The sequence below is a fragment of the Bos indicus genome, chromosome 3 (assembly GCF_029378745.1).
Source record: "Bos indicus isolate NIAB-ARS_2022 breed Sahiwal x Tharparkar chromosome 3, NIAB-ARS_B.indTharparkar_mat_pri_1.0, whole genome shotgun sequence".
In the NCBI taxonomy this organism is placed as follows: Eukaryota; Metazoa; Chordata; class Mammalia; order Artiodactyla; family Bovidae; genus Bos; species Bos indicus.
Window position 1 is genome coordinate 9,447,701 of NC_091762.1, and position 19,643 is coordinate 9,467,343.

At 50.4% G+C, this 19,643-nt stretch overlaps 2 protein-coding genes across 4 annotated transcripts in view; one reads left to right on the forward strand and one right to left on the reverse strand.

Annotated features, from left to right (window-relative positions):
* Positions 1 to 496: 496 nt before the first annotated feature.
* Positions 497 to 16,788, reverse strand: NCSTN (nicastrin). 2 transcript variants are annotated; one of them, XM_019988023.2, is made up of 17 exons: positions 16,632 to 16,788; positions 15,085 to 15,189; positions 12,624 to 12,747; positions 12,078 to 12,199; positions 11,522 to 11,667; positions 10,607 to 10,757; positions 10,031 to 10,140; positions 9,642 to 9,794; positions 8,882 to 8,986; positions 8,624 to 8,701; positions 7,607 to 7,779; positions 5,741 to 5,843; positions 5,537 to 5,632; positions 4,968 to 5,055; positions 4,542 to 4,696; positions 4,085 to 4,297; positions 497 to 1,961 (listed from the first exon to the last, which is right to left on the reverse strand). In XM_019988023.2, exons 1-17 carry the CDS (start codon positions 16,714 to 16,716, stop codon positions 1,815 to 1,817), a joined length of 2,154 nt encoding a protein of 717 aa, XP_019843582.1. In that variant the 5' UTR covers positions 16,717 to 16,788; the 3' UTR covers positions 497 to 1,814. The 2 variants fall into 2 exon arrangements, with proteins under 2 accessions (XP_019843582.1, XP_019843589.1); XM_019988030.2 differs by lacking the exon at positions 497 to 1,961 and adding an exon at positions 2,677 to 3,499 and having other exon boundaries at positions 16,632 to 16,787.
* Positions 16,789 to 16,819: 31 nt separating this feature from the next.
* The window catches only part of COPA (COPI coat complex subunit alpha), a 44,086-nt gene continuing 41,262 nt past the window's right edge, over positions 16,820 to 19,643 (forward strand). For both annotated transcript variants that reach the window (XM_019988005.2, XM_019988013.2), the window contains exon 1: positions 16,820 to 16,974. In XM_019988005.2, the coding sequence (XP_019843564.2) occupies positions 16,935 to 16,974 (40 nt within the window). In that variant the 5' untranslated portion in view covers positions 16,820 to 16,934. The remainder of the gene's footprint in view (positions 16,975 to 19,643) is intronic.

Sequence of the window (19,643 nt, forward strand, 5' to 3'; positions counted from 1 at the left end):
TCATCTGTCCCTGTGTTAGAGGGCGATCAGCCCCCCACTCCTACCCAGGCCTCCCTCTCCCATGGGAGAACTTTGTAACCACCTTAGAAAGCTCGTGAATCAGCCAACCCTTCAAGCCATCCCCTGCCCTGAGGGGTTTAAGATGAAAGGGAAAAGGGAAGAGAGGTGGCCAGAGCAGGGCAGGGCCTCAGATGACAGCCTGGTCTGACTGCACACAGATGAAAACACTGGGGCCCAGAGAGGGGAGTGCCCTTTCCAAAGTCACACACAGCACTGGAGGTATTTGAAACTCCTCCCTACAAGCCTGCCCAGAGCAAACCCTCCATCCTCTGAACTCAGGTAGAACCTGTTTATAGCACTGATTTTGCACGGAGCAAATGCTGCCTGGCCTGGTTATTTATCCCATGCTGCCATCAAGACTCTGGATCCCAAGTCTCTATGGGAAGTTGCCGTATCTCACACTCTTTTATGATGCTGGGACAGAGTGCCTTGCCCATTGTCAGGCTCAATAAATGTTTATTACCGCTGTAGCTGCCAGTGCAGATATAAGAAATGTCTCACACAGCTCTAATATGCTGTGGAGCCTTCAGCAAGCCACGTCACTCCTCTGAGCTGCCGTTTCCCCATCTATCAAATGAGTTAGACCATAAACACAATTCCTAAGGTCTTAGTATATGGTCCCTGGAAGAAACAAAGTCCTTTTGAACAAGGTGGGATGTTGGTGCAGAACACTAGACTCTGGATGGGAATACGTCCTCCCAGGGTGCGCCTCTGGGAGCAGTGACCCGGATGTGGGAAACAGGAGAGTAAACCCTCTACTCGGAGAAGCTGGGAAGAGAAACCAGGGAACAGCAAAGCCTTCGGTCTAGTCTCCAGGGACCAGGCGTCTCAGAGTGGAGACAGGACAGACTGGGTCCCGGAGTAGGGTAGTCAGTTACTCAACTGTGCACAAGGGTTGAGTGGAGGAGGCGCAGTGTGAACTGGCAGTGGGTAGGATGCAAGGAGAGAAGGGAAGGAGGCAAGGTGCAGGGAGGGGATGACAAATTTTAGAAGGCACAGGACTGAGCGGGGCCTTGGACCGAGAGAAGAGGGAGGCTAAGGAGTTAAGTCTGTGGCCTTACGATGCTGCTGGTCAGTCCTGTGTGGTTTCCAGGACACAGAAGGAGCCAGGGGAGGAGTCAGACTGTGGTCTCAGAGAAGGGACCCCAGTGAGGGTCTATGCCCCTTCCATGGAGCCCACAAACCCATGTTCTTTGGTTTTGTAAGTTTCAGGGAGAGGAGGGAGTGTGGGGTAGGCATAGTGTGGAAAGCAAAAGACAAGCTTCGCTGCAGATTCCTCCCCAGGTGGCAGGGACTGACATCCTGTATCCTTCTCTCCTGCCCACCCCGTCCCTTGATTCTTCCCAACCCTCTGCTTCCCTGTTCAGCCCCCTCACTGGTTCGCAGCCACTTCCCCACTTCCCGAAACTGCCAGCAGGATGAGGGAGCTTAGTGCTCTGTCCGCTGGGAGACCTGTTGGCCGAGGGAGGCGTGGAGTGGGCCCAGGCGATGGTGGCAGCTGTGCTCAGCTCCCGCCAGCACGGAGCAGCTTCTCCAGCTCAAACCGGGAGGGGTGTGGTGGAGGGAAAGCGGCGGGGTTTATTTCCCCCACGGCCCCAAACCCCAAACAGCCCCCTGAGGGAACTTGGGAGAGAAACCTCGAGAAAAATCACCTCCTCTCAGCAGGATTTGCAAAGGTAAATAGTTCTATCAGGAAACTACGAGGAGTGCTTAGGACTCTGAAAATGGCCAGTTCGTTTCCATCTCTGCTGTCTTCACGCACGTTGGAGACAGGCTCTTGGCCAACAGTGAGGGGAGAAGGCTGGCTTCAGGCGCCACTCCTGCAGGTTCGCTTCCACGCTCAGCTGATTCAGCCCCTTCCCAGCAACATCCAGCAGCTCTGCCATACTCCCGAATTCTGCCTGTGAGGACCCAGGGAATTCGAGTTCCTCCCTAGCACACAGAGATCCTTTCTAGAAGCCTGTAAGACTACTCATTTTGGTCTACAACATGCCCACTGACGGAGCCCAGACTGCTTAGCATGCCACCCAAGCGTCTTTGTGACCTGCCCCAGCCTCACTGCCTGTTTCTATGGCTCAGGCACACTGAACAACCTACAGTTCTCAAACGTGACCCATGCCTCTTCCTGGCTCTGTGCTTCCACACCTGGTGAGCTCTAAATCGCTGCCCAAGGGCCTCCTCTCTGCAGCTTTCTAAATGCCATCACACTGCCCTGAACCCCTCCATGTGCTGCCAGAGCACTGTGGAGAGGCTGCGATTTCTCCATTTACTGCACCTAGCTGTGAGTGTTTCTCCCTTCACCCCAGACGTGAGTTACTCAAGGGTCAGGGCTGCCTGCTGTACTCCCTTCCTCTCTGTGCCCCAGCTTGGGTATCAGATAGGGAAAGAAATGTCTGTCAAACGCAGAGTCGCAAGAAACTGTTCACATCACTCTCACGAGAGGAAAACCAGGGGTCAGAAGGGAACTCTTCTGCTAGAGTGTCTGTGGTTTTTGACAGTCATACTCCTGGGGCCCTCTGGGGACTGAGAAGAAAGCACGGGAGGTTGCAATTCTACGTCTCTAATCTAGGGTCACAGAACAAAGGGGCTGGGGAAAAAAATAGGTAATGGTACGGGTTGTGTGGGGCAGTCTGTTTTAATGAAACTCGCTATTTATATATTTACATACACACACACATACACACACACAAAGAAAAAAAAGGAAACAAAAATAGATATTACAGCATAATAAAAATTACAAATGAGTACTGTGGGCTGGAGGTGGGATACCCACCCAGCAGCACAACCCCCTGATGTGCCATCTAAGGGCCTGGAGACGGGACAGCTGGAGGGAGACAGAAGGCTCAGCCCACAGATGGCCCTATCCTCCTGAGGGCTTCCTTGTCATTTGTTCCTGGCATTCAACCCTTCATGTCCTTCCTGGTCAGGAAGGGAGAGGGGGGAGCAGGGAGCATGGGGAGGTACAAGCAGGAAGGAGAGAGAAAACAGACGCTGAAGAAGGGGAAGTTAGGGCAGGCAGCTCTGAACCACCATGGGGCAGGAGTCAGACAGGAGCAGGAGGCTTCTATTCATCATCCCAGGATCAGGCAGGGGCAAGGAAGAAGGAACAGGGAAGAGCAGACAGGAAAAGGGAGATGCGGGCGGTGGGTGACTCGATTATCTCTCACGGTCTCTTTTGGGCAGTTCCGCTTTATGTCAACGTCAAGTCTGAGCCAGGCCCAGAGAGGTTCCATGACAAACTAGTGGTTTATGTCCCAGTGGGACAGATGATCTAGGAAGCGAACTGCAGAGCTGGAGGGAAAAGCTGGGGTCCTCTTCAGTAAGACACAGATCCTGGTTCCCGGGGAGTGATGAAAAGGACATCGGCTTTGGCATTGATGCAGTAGGTGACGATGAGAGAGAAGACAAGGATGCCGAAGCCCACTATCAGGGTGATAAACTGCAGGAGGGCGTGGGCAGGGGAGGAGAAAGGTGTTCTCAGAACTCCAGGCAGCTGTGGTAACTGCTCGGGGCGGGGAGGCAGGGCACTAGAATCCTGGAGCTGGCTCTAATCACCAAGTACTGAACCATGACAGGCAACATCTCCCCAGTCTGGGGACTCAGCCTCCCCATTTGGAAAGAGGAGTAAAATACCTCTGTCCTTGCTTTTCATTTTTTACTTAGATTTTAAGCATCCTGAAGGCAGGGCCATGACCTTGATTCTCTGGTGGCCAATAACGTGATTGTGACCGGTGCTCAGTAGGCATTAGAGCAACGTTCTAGCTCCGGTAGGTGGGTATGCCGGGCAGCAGTGGAGCTGGGGAAGGGCTCATACTGTCCCCTTGGGTCTCCATGGGTGCACACGGCCAGGACGAACACATACGCAAACTGTCCGTGGGGACAAGCTTCCTAACGGTGCATGCTGGCTGACCAGGGACAGACGTGCAGCAGGTTTTGGGGGCAAATGGGAGCTAGCAGGGGTAAGAGACAAGAGGCAATAGAGAGAGGTCAAAGAGACCTCTGCCACCCACCCTCCCCATCTCACCTCCAGCTCTTTGCTGGCTATCAGAAATATCCGGGCGCGGATGTCTTTCCAGCGGCTCTCGGTCCACGTCGAGTATTCGGTAGAGCCCCACTGCTTCAGTTCAAAGGCAGGGGACAAGGCCCTGGCCAGGCGTGCCGTGGAACGCACACACCGGGGGAGCCGGTCCGTCTCATTGGCGTTCAATGGGCCCTGAACCCAGGTGTACTCGTACAGCTGCACAGGACACAGGCCACAGCAAGGGGCTGACGCAGACCTCTCTCACCCACTCCCTTCACCGTTTGGTTAGTCCGTTTTGACCCAGGCTGCTGCCTCTTCAGTACTCGAGTTCAACGGGCTGCATCCCTCCACCTCTCCACCCCAATCCCTTGGGTCCAAGCCTAGGAGATCCAGCAGCCTTCCCAGTGGAAGGCGGGTACAGGGGGCCCTGGGGTCACCTCTTATGTCCACTACCACTCACATCCTTGTTTTCAGTGGGGACTTGACTCGGGTCCTGGCACTGCTCTCGGGTAAGGTCAATCACCTTGCCGGTCAAGTTGGCCAAGGCATACTGTACAACATAAGTGGCATTGGTGGGGCTGGAGACGGCGATGTAATGCTGAAGAGGCCCATCACCTGGGCGGAGACCACAAGGAAAGGGGGGATTCAGTGGGTGGCGGGGGGCGGTGGTGAGGCGCAGATGGGCAGGGCCAGAGAGAGCCCAAGATTGGCAGCAGCCAGAGAAGAGAAAGTCAAGAGAAGAGAATCCAACAAATTTCAGGAGGAGGAGAGGAAAACGGGGGGCAAGAAAATAGGAAAAAGAAAGAAGTAAAGATTAAGTCAAAATGATGACTTTTTCTGTATCCCTTCCCTTGGTTAAGGACTCCACCCCACGCCAGGTACTCACCCAGGTAGGACCTGAGGTCCGGCCTGAGGATAGACTGGAACCATGAGTTGTTGGCTCTAACCAGGAACCCATAGAGCAGGCGGGTAACCTAGGATGGGGATATGGGGGAGACTTGGAGCCCAAGCAAAGTTTTATTAGTAGAGATTTCCGTCATGGGGTAGGAACCAGATTGGCCAGACACTGGGGTAGGGAAAATGGTGGCTGGTGAGAAGACAGATGAGGCCCGCTGGGGGAACGCCCAGGGCATCAGCGGTCCTCACCCGCACGTCCAAGCCTGCTAGATGCCAAGGTGCGGGAGACCAGGAGGGGACCAGGATAAAGGATGCGGTAGCCCACTGTGTGCCAGGGAAGTCACTCAGTCGTGTCCAGGTCTTTGCGACCCCATGGACTGTAGCCCACCAGGCTTCTCCATCTGTGGAATTTTCCAGGCAAGAGTACTGGAGTGGGGTGCCATTTCCTTCTCCAGGGGATCTTCCCAACCCAGAGGTCCTCCATTGCAGGCAGACGCCTTACCGTCTGAGCCACCAGGGAAGACAGACAGAAAGGAACAGGGGCCCACTTGCTCCTACCGTGTGGGGATCAGCCTGTATGGTGTCATTGAAGCTGGCTCCTCCTGCGAGCCGGTATAGGGCGCGTGCCAGCACCGTGGCCACACCTGCCAGAGCCTGCGGGAGGAGAAGAGGGGCTGAGTGGCCCAGATCCCCTGACCCCCAACACGAACATGTAAGCCTCGTGCACTGTGGTCCCCGTGCTCCCCCCAGCCCGGGCGCTACCTTGGCAGTGTCTGTCACAAAGTTCAGGTCCTCTTCAGGGCTCTGCCCTGCAGGGTAGGTCACATTAATGTTCTCAGCAGTGTCGTAAATGCTTTGGTAATAGCTGCCATGAAAGCCAGAATGAGCGTTGGCTGCACTCAGCCAGGGCCCAGCCCTTTCCTCCCTCCACTGTCCCTCCTGTAGGAACTTGGGGGTCTCATTTTTCCTCATCCAAGGATGAGGGAAGAGAGAAAATCAGGGTCCCACATTGAAGAAGGAACAGAGGATGGGGAAGTATGAGCGCAGGTGGGAGTGCTTGAATACAAAGACTTGTGTGACCGACAAGACAGAAGAGGCAAATGAGACCAAAATGCAGAATCTGCGCCTTCCTGGGAGGTCCTAAAACATCAGCAACACTTCTGTGTCATTTGGGTCAGAGATACAGAAGGGTGGCTGAGAGCACGCATTATCAGAGCAGTCGTATGATCGTTTCAACGCACATTCATAGTGAAGGTGGCTGGGAGCAGAGGGTGTCGAGCAGGCTTGTCCACAGACATGTAACACTACACAAGGTCAAACCACCTCAGTACTCATTGGAGCCCCAAGGAGGCAGATCTCAGAAGAGAAGGTAGGAGGAGATAGCTCCCAGCCTCTACCATCACTGAATAGCCTGCTCTACAAGGAATCAAGTCAATCACATGGTCAAGTCCAACGTGTGTTCAAATGATGGATCACCTCTCACCACACAGCAGTACAGAAGATAGGTTTGGAGAAGAGAGCTGATCTTACGTACTGGAACTTTCACCACCCCAAATAAATGAGAAGGTGCTACTGAGCACAGGCTGGAGAATCAGAGCTTATGCATTTTGACTCAGAAACTCACTTGGGGGTTTCCCTGGTGGCTCAGTGGTCAAGAATCTGCCTGCCAATGCAGGAGACATGGACTTGATCCCTGGTCCAGGAAGATACCACATACCATCACCAACTAAGCCCCTGCACCACAACTACTGAGCCTGTGCTCTAGAGCCCAGGAGCCCCAGCTACTGAGACCACACACCACAGCTACTGAAGCCCTCGAGCCCTCGAGCCCGTGCTCCACAACACAATGAAAAGCCCATGCACTGCAACTAGAGCGGTCCCCACTCGCTACAGCTAGAGAAAAGCCTGCAGAGCAACAGAGACCCAGTACCACCAAAAAAAAAAAAGTAAGTTAAAAAAAAAAGAAACTCACTTGGCCTGTTGAAGGGAGGCTGGGGGCCTAGCAATCCAGCCTGAATAAAATCCCATTGCCCTAGGCATCGAGTTAGGGGCAGTTTAGGGGTGTCAGGACTGGCAGAAAAGTGACTAGCATGGCCTTGCCCCGTATCTCTGGAGCCCCCTCAGCTGCAGGAACATTTTCACACCCACACTGAACCACACGCAGTTGCCACACAGTAAGAACATGTGACATTTCAGGGTGAGTACCGTCTGTGTCCCCGGTGGGCCAGCCCCGGGCAGGGACAGCTCCATGTCCTCCGGCCACGGGCTCCCCATCACCACTGTACTGTGCATTTGTAACGATGCCCTCTGCTGGCAGCCCTGGGGAACTCGGGCCCCCGGAAAGCATGGAGAGGTGGAACCACGGGTGAGGAGTACCGAGCTACAAAGGGACTCAGCTGAGGACTATTTTCTAAAATGAACATCTCATCCAACAAGAGGGTCGTGTGAGATGAGAACAGGACACTGAACAAAGAATACAGATTGACCTGCGGTTCTGGAGAGGATGGCATGGGGACAGGGGCGGGCAGAGGCTCCTCTTGACAAAGGGACACTGTCCCTCTGCGGGCCTCAGACTGCAGAACAGACCCTCTTCAGGAATGACAAGGAGGCGGGCTGGGCAATGCTTACAGGTTATGGAAGGAATCAGAGTGGTCAGCAAGAACAACGCCAGAGACGTTTCGCGCTCGAAGAAATCGCTGCAGAGAAGACGGTGGCAGAGGCTGGGACTGATTCAGCCTCCTGAGGACGACGGTGGGGACACCAGCGCCACTCTGCTCCAGGGTGCTCAGGAGCACCTCCACCTGGGAGAGGAGGGGCATGAGCTGACGGAGGCTGCGAGGGGAGGAAGCAGGAGGTCCCTCAGTCCTGAAATGCTCCCCAACTTTCAAAGCAGCCCTAAATCCGCCTGGATCTAAATCCTGCAAGCCTTTTGGGATCAAGCCTCTCTGGATTTTCCTGCAGTGTCTACTATCCTGCTTAAATCACCACACAAAGAAGGAAGAGATCTGTGGTTGTTTTTTTTTTTTCTTTTCCATATTTATAGGTAAACCCAACTGTCCTCAGGACATTGTCTTAGCCGATGTCTTACTAATTATTTACTGTGCAGAACTGGAGGAGCAAAAAATAATACAAAACAGTGCTGCGTGCCATACCAGTAGTCCAGTCTAGGCTGTAAGAGGAAGGGGTGATAGTGAAGCTGGGCTGGCAGGAAGAGGACCTCAGGGATAAAACAGAGCTATAGCTGTACTTTGAGGGAGGGAGGGTCTTGAACAAGGAGTGAGGGAAGTGGAAAACAGTTTGGGTAGGGAGTCTGACACAGCCAGGAATGGGGCAGGGTAAGCAGGACAGCCGGGTCCCTGGGGTAGCAGGGAAGAAAGGAGACACTCACACCCTGTCTTAAGTGGGCAGTGATAGCTCGCTAGGTACCAGATGATCAGAGAACTACCCATCCCAGGGAACAGTGACAAGAGCTGAGCTTATGGTTTTCCCAGGGAACTGGAACAGGTGGAGAGTTCACCCTTTTAGTCAACACCCAACCTAAGGTCCTGTCTCACACGCCCTGGAGGCCGGTGGGGATAAGGCCAGGGCAAGCCCATATTTTGAGCTGCTGAAACAGGAAGTGAGGGGGAGAGATGCTCAGGTTACCTGGTTTAGTACAGTTTCATTTTTCTGAGACATGGGGTCGGTGTGCATCCAAAGCTCTAGTGAGTTTCTTAAGGCCACCTGGAGGTAAGATGAAGGAGCAACGTTTATAATTAGTCTCCTCTTCTGGCCCATACCAGGAAGAAAGGAGTGGGAGCAGAGGTCAAGGGAAGAGGCGGCAGTACCTTCAGTGAGGATGAGGGAATAGCTGAGGGAAAGCTTTGAGGAGGCAAGGAAGAGGGGGGAGGAGACATGCCACACCTGTCCCAGCTCCACAAATGAGTCAATGTTTTCTAGCTGCACAGGAAACTTGCCATTCTCCATGTCGTAGACCATTCTCGAGCTGCCAATGTAGTCAAAAGTTTCCTGAGGGGCACAGACGAGTGGGAAAAGGAACAGAGATCCCAAAGCATGAGGGCAGCCTCAGTGACCCAGGGCCAGATCCTCAGAGCCCTAGGCACAAAGGCTACTACTGTCTGCGTTATCTCAACTGCTGGCTAGCCGAGTCACTCGACCCTGCCCTCCTCCCGACCCCGCCTCCCAGCTGCGGCGAGGCCTCACATGTGTGTGTCACAGGACTTCCTGAGCCCAGACATGGGGAGAGCAACAGTGCATAGGCCCAAGGCAGACACCAGCTGTTATGTGCCTGCTTCTTGCTTCTCCCCTCACCTCCACCCACTCAGCTACAGTTGCTGGTTCCCCTACTCCGTGGCCAGGCTGTGGTGGCGGTAGGGAGAAGCAGGAGCCTCAGGGCTCCTGGGTGAAGGAGGCAGGGGAAGGGTGCACAGAATAAAATAAATAGACTGCACCAGTGGGGGAGTGAGGTAGTCGGCAGTTTAGCAATTCTGGGTCAGGGTGAAAATGCTTCCTGTGATGAGGGAGCCTGAAGGGGAGACACGTAGACTTTTCAAAAGCTGAATAGCAACTGGGCCAAGCGCTGAGATCTTCCCCACACCACAGCCCCTCCCACCTTTACCACCTGCTTCTTCCCGCCATCCCACCCCAGCGAAAGAGCCCTCACCCCTTGGAAGAAGACAAACATGACGTTGCGGGGCAGGGTGGCCGCATCAGGTGCCTTCTGCAGGGCTTCAGCTGCGGCCAGCTGCGTGACGAAGGAGGCGACGGCGCTTTCAGCCCCTGGGGCCACGTTCCAGAAAAAAGAACGGCTGTCCAGCTGGATGCAGCAGACAAGGCAGAGGGGGTGCACTTTGAAAATGGAAACTCGGGCCAGATCCTAGTCCCCCCTTCCCCTGCTCTGGCCAAGAAAACATCCATATCCTGGGGCAATGGCTAGACACCCACAGTCCAGATCCTGCTCTGTCTGAGGCTCCCCACAGTAGCAACCTAGAGGCCTGACAAGCCTGTCCTCTCTGTGGCAGTCCTGCCCACCCTGATCGGGCCAACACTCACTCGAGTGGCAGCCACCACCACCCTGTCGTCGGGCTCCAGTGTTCCAGATGTGTTTATAGGCTTCAGCAGGCTCCACACGTTGTAGTCGGACAGGGGGTCGCAGACGATTTCTGAACAGGACACAGGGAGAAGGCGGCTACGGAGGCGGCCTCTGACCAGGGCCCACGAACTCTGCGAGTCACTTCTCCGGCTCCGTTCTTCCACGTTGCTTTCTCTGCCGCTGGAGACAACCTACCTCGATTTGTGTGGAACCGGTCCCGCTTCTTCCGCCCTATGCTTCCTGCTCTGCCCAGCGCCCCCTGCTGGGCCCACCCTGCCCCTACAGCGGTCTCAGCCATGCTCGCTGGCCGCCTCTCCAATGCTCCCTGCTCTGCCCAGAGCCCCCTGCTGGGCCCACCCTGCCCCTACAGTGGTCTCAGCCATGTTCTCTGGCCGCCCCTTCTGCCCACCTGATGTTCCCTGCTCTGACCAGCGCCCCCTTCTGGGTCCACCCTGCCCCTACAGTGGTCTCAGCCACGCTCGCTGGCAGCCCCTTCAGCCCACCCCGGGCAGCCAGCTCGCCCTGACGTGCCCCACCTGGGCTGATGCTGAATGAACTCTGGATGAGGCTGCGCCGCATGCAGGTGACGGTGCTGACGACAGCGTGCATGTGTGAGAAGAGCTGCATGGCGCACAGCGGGAAGGCCGGCGCTGAGCCGTTCGGACTCAGGTTGTGATCTCGGTAGCACTACATGGGGAGGAGGACCCTGGTGAGGCTGGAGCTGTAGCGTCCCTCCCACACCCAACAAAAGGAGGAGGGCCCGGCTCCATCCTTCAGCCGCTCCCACATCTGTCCCTGAGCTACAGGACTGTACCCTGTCTGGTACAACCACAGGGGCTATAAGGTCAAAAAGAACAAGTCACCAAGAGGTGCCAAGGGTCACAGACTCAACGACTTAGCTGGGGCTGATGAAATTACCCTATACCAAATGGCCTGGTTCAATATGGAGCTTTGGTCACTGTTTCTAATGTGATTTGCTGTAAACAGCACCAAACTGGGAGATGAAAAAAGCAAATTCAAGACAGCCTGGACATCAACTCACCATTAAACTTTTGCACAAACCTCTTAACTGCTCTGTGTATAAAAATTAGAGAATATTAGCTTAGAATTAGAGAACACTAGAGCTAAAAAGAACTTCAGAAATTACTAAACTGAATCTCTCAATTCCTAGTCCAATGCTCTTACCATACCGTGTTCTTAGTCATGGCTCTACAGCTTATCTCATATTGAACATTCTTTATGTTTTGTTCTAGTCTAAAAGCCTTTAATGTTATACTTTAAGGCAGAAGAGAAATAGGAGAGGGGAATATGAAAAAAATAAACCTCTTGGCTCTTCTTGGAGCAACGGCCTTTCAGAGGGTAGACTAGTACAATGAGGCTCCCTCCAAACAGGAGGAGAGCCTGACAAATAATTCTAAGTAAGAAGTGCTAAGAGCTGGCAGAGTCATTACCTGCTTAATGACATTAGTTTCATTTTCATCTTCAAGAAGAAAGATGGGGAAACTGAAGTCTTCATAAGCCAAGCCGTCACCCACCTTGTTCCACTGAAAGGCTCTGCAGTGAGCAAACTGTGACCCATAAGAGTTGGAGTAAACACCTGAAAGGGAGGACAGGGGATAGGATGTTGGGACACCAAGCACTTAGAAACCAGGTAAGGGAGGATGGCTAGGATATCACAGGTTTGGGACTAAGAGTTCCAGAGGGAGTGACTCAAAAAGAAGCAAGCATCAACTTCTCATCACCTACAGTAAAACAGACACTGTATCAGGGACCCCTAGGATAGCCAGTTGGGGATCTGAACATGTGACAGAAAGGGAGAATGGAAGGTAAACAGGATAGGGGAGCAGGAGACAGAAGAGATGAGTGGCAAAGACAAAGAAATCCTGTTTGGCAGTTGCTCACCATACACACAAACACATACTCCTTCACAACCTCCAACCCCCAGAGAACGAAGCAACGATGAGCTCTGGGTGACAGCAGTCTGCCCTGACCCACTGGGGCTCTTACCAAACCCATCATTGGGACACTGCACACTGGGAGAGAAGCCTGAGGCAGGACTGGGCTTGGCTAAAGACACTGCAAGACCAGCAATTCGGCCGGATCTCCCCTTCAGCTTCTCCATCACATCCCTGGAATGGGGCAACAATGCCATGAACGAAGGGAGGGAGATTATCAGGCAGCCTGACATCCTGCCCTCTAGGGTAGAAACAAATGCAGAATTAGGGGAATCACCACTGCTGACTCATTTCTTGTCTTTTCGGTCTTTTAGTTTCTGAACGAAAACTATGACCTAATCTGAGCTCAAGGCTTCATCTCATCTACCCCTCTCTGTACATCCCTTTCCTTCCTGGGGTCCTTACACACCTAGAGTTCTACTTACAAGGTCACCGAGACTCCTTTTGATGGCTCATCTTTTGCTCTGAGCACCAACCCACCCCCTGCCTGGCGGGACCAGGGAAGCTGAGGGCAGTTTACACTCACAAGCTGGAAGACTGTTCCCTGACTCTCCCCTTCTCTGGATGCATTTCCCCAGCAGGAACACCGAGTTCTTACCTGGTAAAGAGTGTGCCCTCTAGCAGAACCACGTAAGGGGGGTTAGGGCCATCAGTCAACACCCACTGCAGGTCCTCTTCCTTCTCTACTACATGGATAACCCCTGTGTCCCCACTAATGGAAGCTGCCAGGATAGAATGAGTCAAATTAAAGCATCCACAGCTAAAAATTCTGACTTTGCCTTACTGATTCTGCAGATTATTCACCACCCCCACCCCCACCCCGCCCCGCCCCACTTCCAAAATGTCACAAGACGTTGGGTTAATGCAGCCAACTCTAGAGTGAAACTGAAGGGCAGAACTGCCCTGGTTCCATCGGAAGATTACTAGGAAAGAATGGAGGACAAAAGAGCTCAGAAGTCTTACTACAGGCCTTGCTTGTTAAATGTCAGAAAGGCTCTGTGATCTTCATTTTCTTGTCCTCTTCCCTCAACCTCACTAAGGCTTATATATGAGATTCTGTAGCAGTAGACACCAAAGTTTTTAAATATGTGTTTTCTCCAGAAAATGACAGGCTCTAGACATCAAGCTTGGCGTTCCAGCACTAAATCTTCCTTTGTGCAGATTTCCGTGCCCTCATAGCCTCCATGGATCTCCATTCCTTTGCCCTATTTGGGTAAGACTTCACTTGCTTTTGGTCAGTTTTGGGTAAGGTTAAATCAAGAGGTTCAAGGAGATCTGTAGAACAGAACTTCCCAAATGATGGTCCTCAAAGAGATTAGATGTGCTGATATTAAAAGTCCTCTCATTTCTGGGGACCAAACATCTCCAAAGAGCTTGGCTGTTCACCCCAGGCCAGGAGCAGACACATATATTACCCCAGGATGCTTTATGGATAACTTGGAAGTATCTCATTTTATACGGAAAGAGTTAAAGAAAAGGAAAGGAAAGAAAGCTATAGATTACCCCTTTTGAGCACCTTTAAAAGGGTCCAATTGAAACAGAGCATTAGAAACAGAAAATCAAATCTAGGTCTTTTACTCCAAATTTAAGAGGGTGTAGCTTGCTCAGGATGGACAGATATGAAGTAAGATTTAGAAATAAGTAGGCTGAAAAGGAAACAAGATCCTAATGAGGAAGTGGCCAGAGACCAGCCCCTCCCCTCTTGCCTCTCCATATTGGCTCCAGGCTTTATCTCTACAGGCTACTGCTTTGCTTCCCACAGGGCTGCTCTAAGGACATGTAGCAGAACGACTCAGTCCCAGAGGAGATATTGTAGAGCTCAGCTTCAGGAGGATGGGAGCCTCGCTTTTTGCACTAAAGTGGAGTTCCAGCAAGACCATCAGTACAGTCTGATCTCAGTCCACACTGGACCTGGCTCCCTTCTCCTCACAAGCCTAATTTAAGAACAAGGTCCAACAAAAATTTTAACTGGAGCTGTTTGGAACCAGTTAACGCACTCCCAGTACTTGCTGTAACAAGGACATGGATAATTAACACAGGATATAGCCAGGGGATGGGTGGGTAGAAAAACAGTAATTGCCACCTTGAGCAAGTCCTTCACTTCCAGTGTCTAGTTTTTTTACAACCAAATGAGGTTTCAGACAATTACAAAGTACTGCTGAGACGGCACTTAGCATCACCAATAAACATCTATTAAAGGTGCTCTGACTTTCAGCTTTGTGCACTTATATTCTAACCATTTTTACGAGAATGAACAGATTCAGAGGGAACCAATTTGATGAAGAAGCCAAGATCTGACTCTGAGTTTCCTGCTTCCCTGTAAAAAACTACATTCTACCAAAGCTACTATCCAACAAACAAAATCTGAAGACAACAGGTTAAGTAGCAAGGAACTGGAGAATTCGGCCTTTTGATTACAACTTTTTTCCCTCATAGTTTTATAACCATATCACGTTGACATGGGACACATTTACAAAACACAAAGACAAATTTAAATGCTTTATTATTTCCTCTTGCAACTATTTGGCTTTCTCAATGTCTTCTTCTTCAAAGGGTTCACTGCCTTAAAGAAGCTTATTTTGGTTCCAAAAAGAGCATTCAGAGTGCAGATGATGACTGGACTTCATAGAGTATGAGGCTTCTTCTCCTAAGAAAGAGTATGGCTTTCTACCTAACTTACTGGGTGGTTAAGAGTCCTAGATTAGAACTTAGACCACCAAATCCAAGCTTCATCACTGACCAGCAGGACAATCTTGGAAGTTACTCACTTCTCTAAGTCTCTGTTTCATATTGGTAAGATGCGGGGTAATAACAGGGGCTACTTCATGAGGTTGTTGTGATGGTTAAATGATATGCACACATAAGAAGTTTAGTATGTAGTATTTCCTCAATGCTTGTTCTTATTAATTACCTCGCCTGGTTTGACCAATGGTTCTCTACCACCTACTACCCTCATCGCCTAGTTTGTGTTGAGGTTACCTACAAGACTTGAATCATTACACCCAGGGCACAGACTGAAATGTCAACAGCCACGAACACAGTTCCCAATCTCAACTTACACTGGCAGCCAATCTGATGAGTAGCATTAAGCAGACGGACACAAGGAGCTGTTTTATTTAAGGGGATGTAGATCTTCCTCTCCACTGAGTTTCCTTCACACAAACCTGATCAGAAGATAAAAAATGTAAGAAGAAATTGGAAGACATTGGTGCTAGCCTGTCATACCACAACTAGGTTGAACAGTTTTGGGTATATCATACTTCCCAAAATGGGACTGATGTCTACCCTTCTCACCTCCTAGGAACATTACTGGAATAAATAAATGCACTCAGCTATGTACCACAGAGGGTTGCTACAAATCATAAAGCGACTGACACTGAAGCTTAAAGAGAAAACACTTGATTCATCAAAGCAAAGGCATTTAGCATTAGATGTACCTGCTTCTGGTTGCATACTCAACCACACTTCCATTTTTCTACTCTGTATATACATCACTAATTAGTTAATAAACTGGTGCCAGTCTAAGAATATAGATTACAACAACAACAAAAGTCTCCCTGAGACATTTTCCCAGGAAATCTGAACAGAACTGGGAGAAAACTTATGCCATATACCCTGTCAGTTAATTTAATATTAGTAAGTAATTTGTGTGTGCCCACAGTGTGGGGCAGCTAGTTTTCCCTTTGTTGTTGTTGTTTAGTCACTAAGTCTAGTGCCACTCTTTTGTGACCCCATGGACTGTAGTCCCCCAGGATCCTCTGTCCATGGGATTTCCTAGGCAAGAATACTGGAATGGGTTGCCATTTCCTTCCCCAGGGATCTTTACCGACCCAGGGATCTAATCAGCGTCTCCTGCATTAACAGGCGGATTCATCACCACTGAGCCACCAGGGAAGCCCAGTTTCTCCTTTGGAGATCTTTAAACAAACAATCTCAATTTGGGGGAAGGTATCATCATGTCTATAAACAGGCATGTTTGCATTTTAGGCCCTCATATACCAGAAAGTAAATGCGTGTAGGCAAACACCTGTGCACATTATAAATGCCTAAAGTTCGTTGAGTCATTATTTCACTGCATAAACAGTTAAGAGAACTAATATCTTACCTTAGTCTCACTTTATTAATGGGACAAACGGAGGTGAAGCACAGGGACGCGGGTTTACGATGGAATAAAACGAGAAAGAAATAAGGCATCTACCTTCCTTAGCGCCGCAATGCACCCACAGAACCAGGCGCTTTCATCTTAAAAGTCTAAACGCATTGGAAAGAAAGCTGAACTCTTAACACTTGTCCTTTCTGATTTTGAGTGGGGTGGCTGGGCCGTGGGGGAAACGATGTATCCGGACAAAGTGGGAGAGAGTTGAGCTGGAAGTTCAAGAAGAGGCCTGGAAGAGGAAATCGGGAGACTTGACCTGCCGCGGGGGAGAAGGGACCCTCAGGTCCAGGCAAAGGGGAACTTTTGTCGTAGGAACGAAAAAGAGAGGATTTACAGGGTGGGGGGACGGAGGGGCTGCGGGGACCAGATGGGAGACGGCAGCCCTCGCGGCTGAGCAGATCCGGAGGGTTCTCCTTACAGACTGGAGCTCACGGGCAGGGGAGGCCTCACCTGCCAGTAGGACGCAGAAAGACAGAAGGCGAAGAAGACTCCTACTTCCCGGGTCGGCCACACAGCCGCCCCCAGCGGTGGCCATCTTGCCTCTCAGCTGAGCGGAAGCCTCAATTCCCACCTTCTCCGGCAGTGGCCTCTCTAGGCCAACCCTGGCTCCGTCTCTATGGCCCGGAGCTCCTGGGGCCGGAAGTTCGTATCCGTGGAACTTCCGGGAGTCGATGCGGAGGGACGCTGACGTGGAGGCAACCATAGGGCGGCAGGGAGTGTCAGGACTCGGATTAACAGCTCGGAACCTGAAGGATGCTAACCAAATTTGAGACCAAGAGTGCGCGGGTTAAAGGTAATGGAGATTAAAAGAGGGAGCGCGGAGGTTGGATGTCGGGGCAGCCCTGTCACTGCGGAAGAGAGAGGGAAGATTTAACGGGCTGAATTGGGCCCACCGTACGAACCTAGAGGAACCTGAGACAGAGGGAGGCTATTAGGCCTGGCGGGCGATTCACCTGCAGTCCGGTCGCCTTTAGTGTGCCCTTGGGATTTGGTTTAACTGCAATGTTAACGCACCGCAGGAGGTTCGTTTGGCTCGCCCCCTGTTTCTTTCTCCTCCCCTCTCCCGGGTCCTGTACTGCTACTTTTATTCTCATCTCACAGCTCTATACAGTCAGGAAAAACAGGACCGGGAGCTGACTGTGGCTCAGATCATGAACTCCTTCTTGCCAAATTCAGACTAAAATTGGAGAAAGTAGGGAAAACCACTAGACCATTCAGGTATGACCTAAATCAAATCCCTTATGATTATACAATGGAAGTGAGAAATAGATTTAAGGGACTAGATCTGATAGAGTGCCTGATGAACTATGGACGGAGGTTTGTGACATTGTACAGGAGACAGGGATCAAGACCATCCCCATGGAAAACAAATGCAAAAGAGCAAAATGGCTGTCTGAGGAGGCCTTAACAAATAGCTGTGAAGAGGAGTGAAAAGCAAAGGAGAAAAGGAAAGATACAAGCATCTGAATGCAGAGTTCCAAAGAATAGCAAGGAGAGATAAGAAAGCCTTCCTCAGCGATCATTGCAAAGAAATAGAGGAAAACAACAGAATGGGAAAGACTAGAGATCTCTTCAAGAAAATAGAGATACCAAGGGAACATTTCATGCAAAGATGGGCTCGATAAAGGACAGAAATGGTATGGACCTAACAGAAGCAGAAGATATTAAGAAGAGGTGGCAAGAATAGACAGAAGAACTGTACAAAAAAGATCTTCACGACCCAGATAATCACGATGGTGTGATCACTGACCTAGAGCCAGACATCCTGGAATGTGAAGTCAAGTGGGCCTTAGAGAGCATCACTATGAACAAAGCTAGTGGAGGTGATGGAATTCCAGTGGAGCTATTTCAAATCCTGAAAGATGATACAGTGAAAGTGCTGCACTCAATATGCCAGCAAATTTGGAAAACTCAGCAGTGACCACAGGACTGGAAAAGGTCAGTTTTCATTCCAATCCCAAAGAAAGGCAATGCCAAAGAATGCTCAAACTACCACACAATTGCACTCATCTCACATGCCAGTAAAGTAATGCTCAAAATTCTCCAAGCCAGGCTTCAGCAATACGTGAACCTTGAACGTCCAGATGTTCAAGCTGCTTTTAGAAAAGGCAGAGGAACCAGAGATCAAATTGCCAACATCCGCTGGATCATCAAAAAAGCAAGAGAGTTCCAGAAAAACATGTATTTCTGCTTTATCAACTATGCCAAAGCCTTTGATTGTGTGTATCACAATAAACTGCAAAATTCTGAGAGAGATGGGAATACCAGACCATGTGACCTGCCTCTTGAGAAACCTATATGCAGGTCAGGAAGCAACAGTTAGAACTGGGCATGGAACAACAGACTGGTTCCAAACAGGAAAAGGAGTACATCAAGACTGTATATTGTCACCCTGCTTATTTAACTTATATGCAGCGTACATCATGAGAAATGGTGGGCTGGAAGAAGCACAAGCTGGAACTAAGATTGCTGGGAGAAATATCAATAACCTCAGATATGCAGATGACACCACCCTTATGGCAGAAAGTGAAGAGGAACTAAAAAGCCTCTTGATGAAAGGGAAAGAGGAGAGTGAAAAAGTTGGCTTAAAGCTCAACATTCAGAAAACGAAGATCATGGCATCTGGTCCCATCACTTCATGGGAAATAGTTGGGGAAACAGTGGAAACAGTGTCAGATTTTTTTTTGGGGGGGGGGGGTGCTCCAAAATCACTGCAGATGGTATTGCAGCCATGGAATTTAAAGACACATACTCCTTGGAAGGAAAGTTAAAACCAACCTAGATAGCATATTAAAAATCAGAGACATTACTTTGCCAACAAAGGTCCGTCTAGTCAAGACTATGGTTTTTCCAGTGGTCATGTATGGATGTGAGAGTTGGACTGTGAAGAAAGCTGAGTGCCAAAGAATTGATGCTTTTGAACTGTGGTGTTGGAGAAGACTCTTGAGCAACTGTGAGCAACTGAACTGAACTGAATTGGATTTGAATTTCAGATAAAAAGCAAGTAACATTTTAGTATTGTTGGTTATCTGAAGTTCAAATTTAATGGGACGTCTTTTATTTTTATTTCCTGAATATGACAGCTCTAAAACTTGTGCGTCACTGAATGTAGGTGGATTGCAAACAACTGATACTGCAATAGTAGTCTCTTAGAATGTTAGAATGGCAGAGGCAGAGATTTGGGGAAAATATTTGTACCTTGACTCTTTACTAATATAAAATTTTTTTATAAAAGATGCAGCATAACAAAGTGGTTAGAAACTTGCTATTTGGAGTCATATGGGCTTACTTTGGAATTCTGAAACATTCAGTAATGAACTTGGAGAAGGCAATGGCAACCCACTCCAGTACTCTTGCCTAGAAAATCCCATGGACGGAGCAGCCTGGTAGGCTGCAGTCCATGGAGTCCCTGAGAGTCAGACACGACTGAGCGACTTCACTTTCACTTTTCACTTTCATGCA

Excerpts from the sequence above, each read along its gene's own strand:
- NCSTN (XM_019988023.2), bottom strand. The coding sequence starts at position 16,716 with ATGGCCACCGCTGGGGGCGGCTGTGTGGCCGACCCGGGAAGTAGGAGT. Across the intron at positions 5,056-5,536 it reads TACAGGCTGATCCCCACACG|GTTACCCGCCTGCTCTATGG; the intron begins GTAGGAGCAAGT and ends TCCCCATCCTAG. Across the intron at positions 1,962-4,084 it reads TAGCCAGCAAAGAGCTGGAG|GCAGAATTCGGGAGTATGGC; the intron begins GTGAGATGGGGA and ends GGGTCCTCACAG.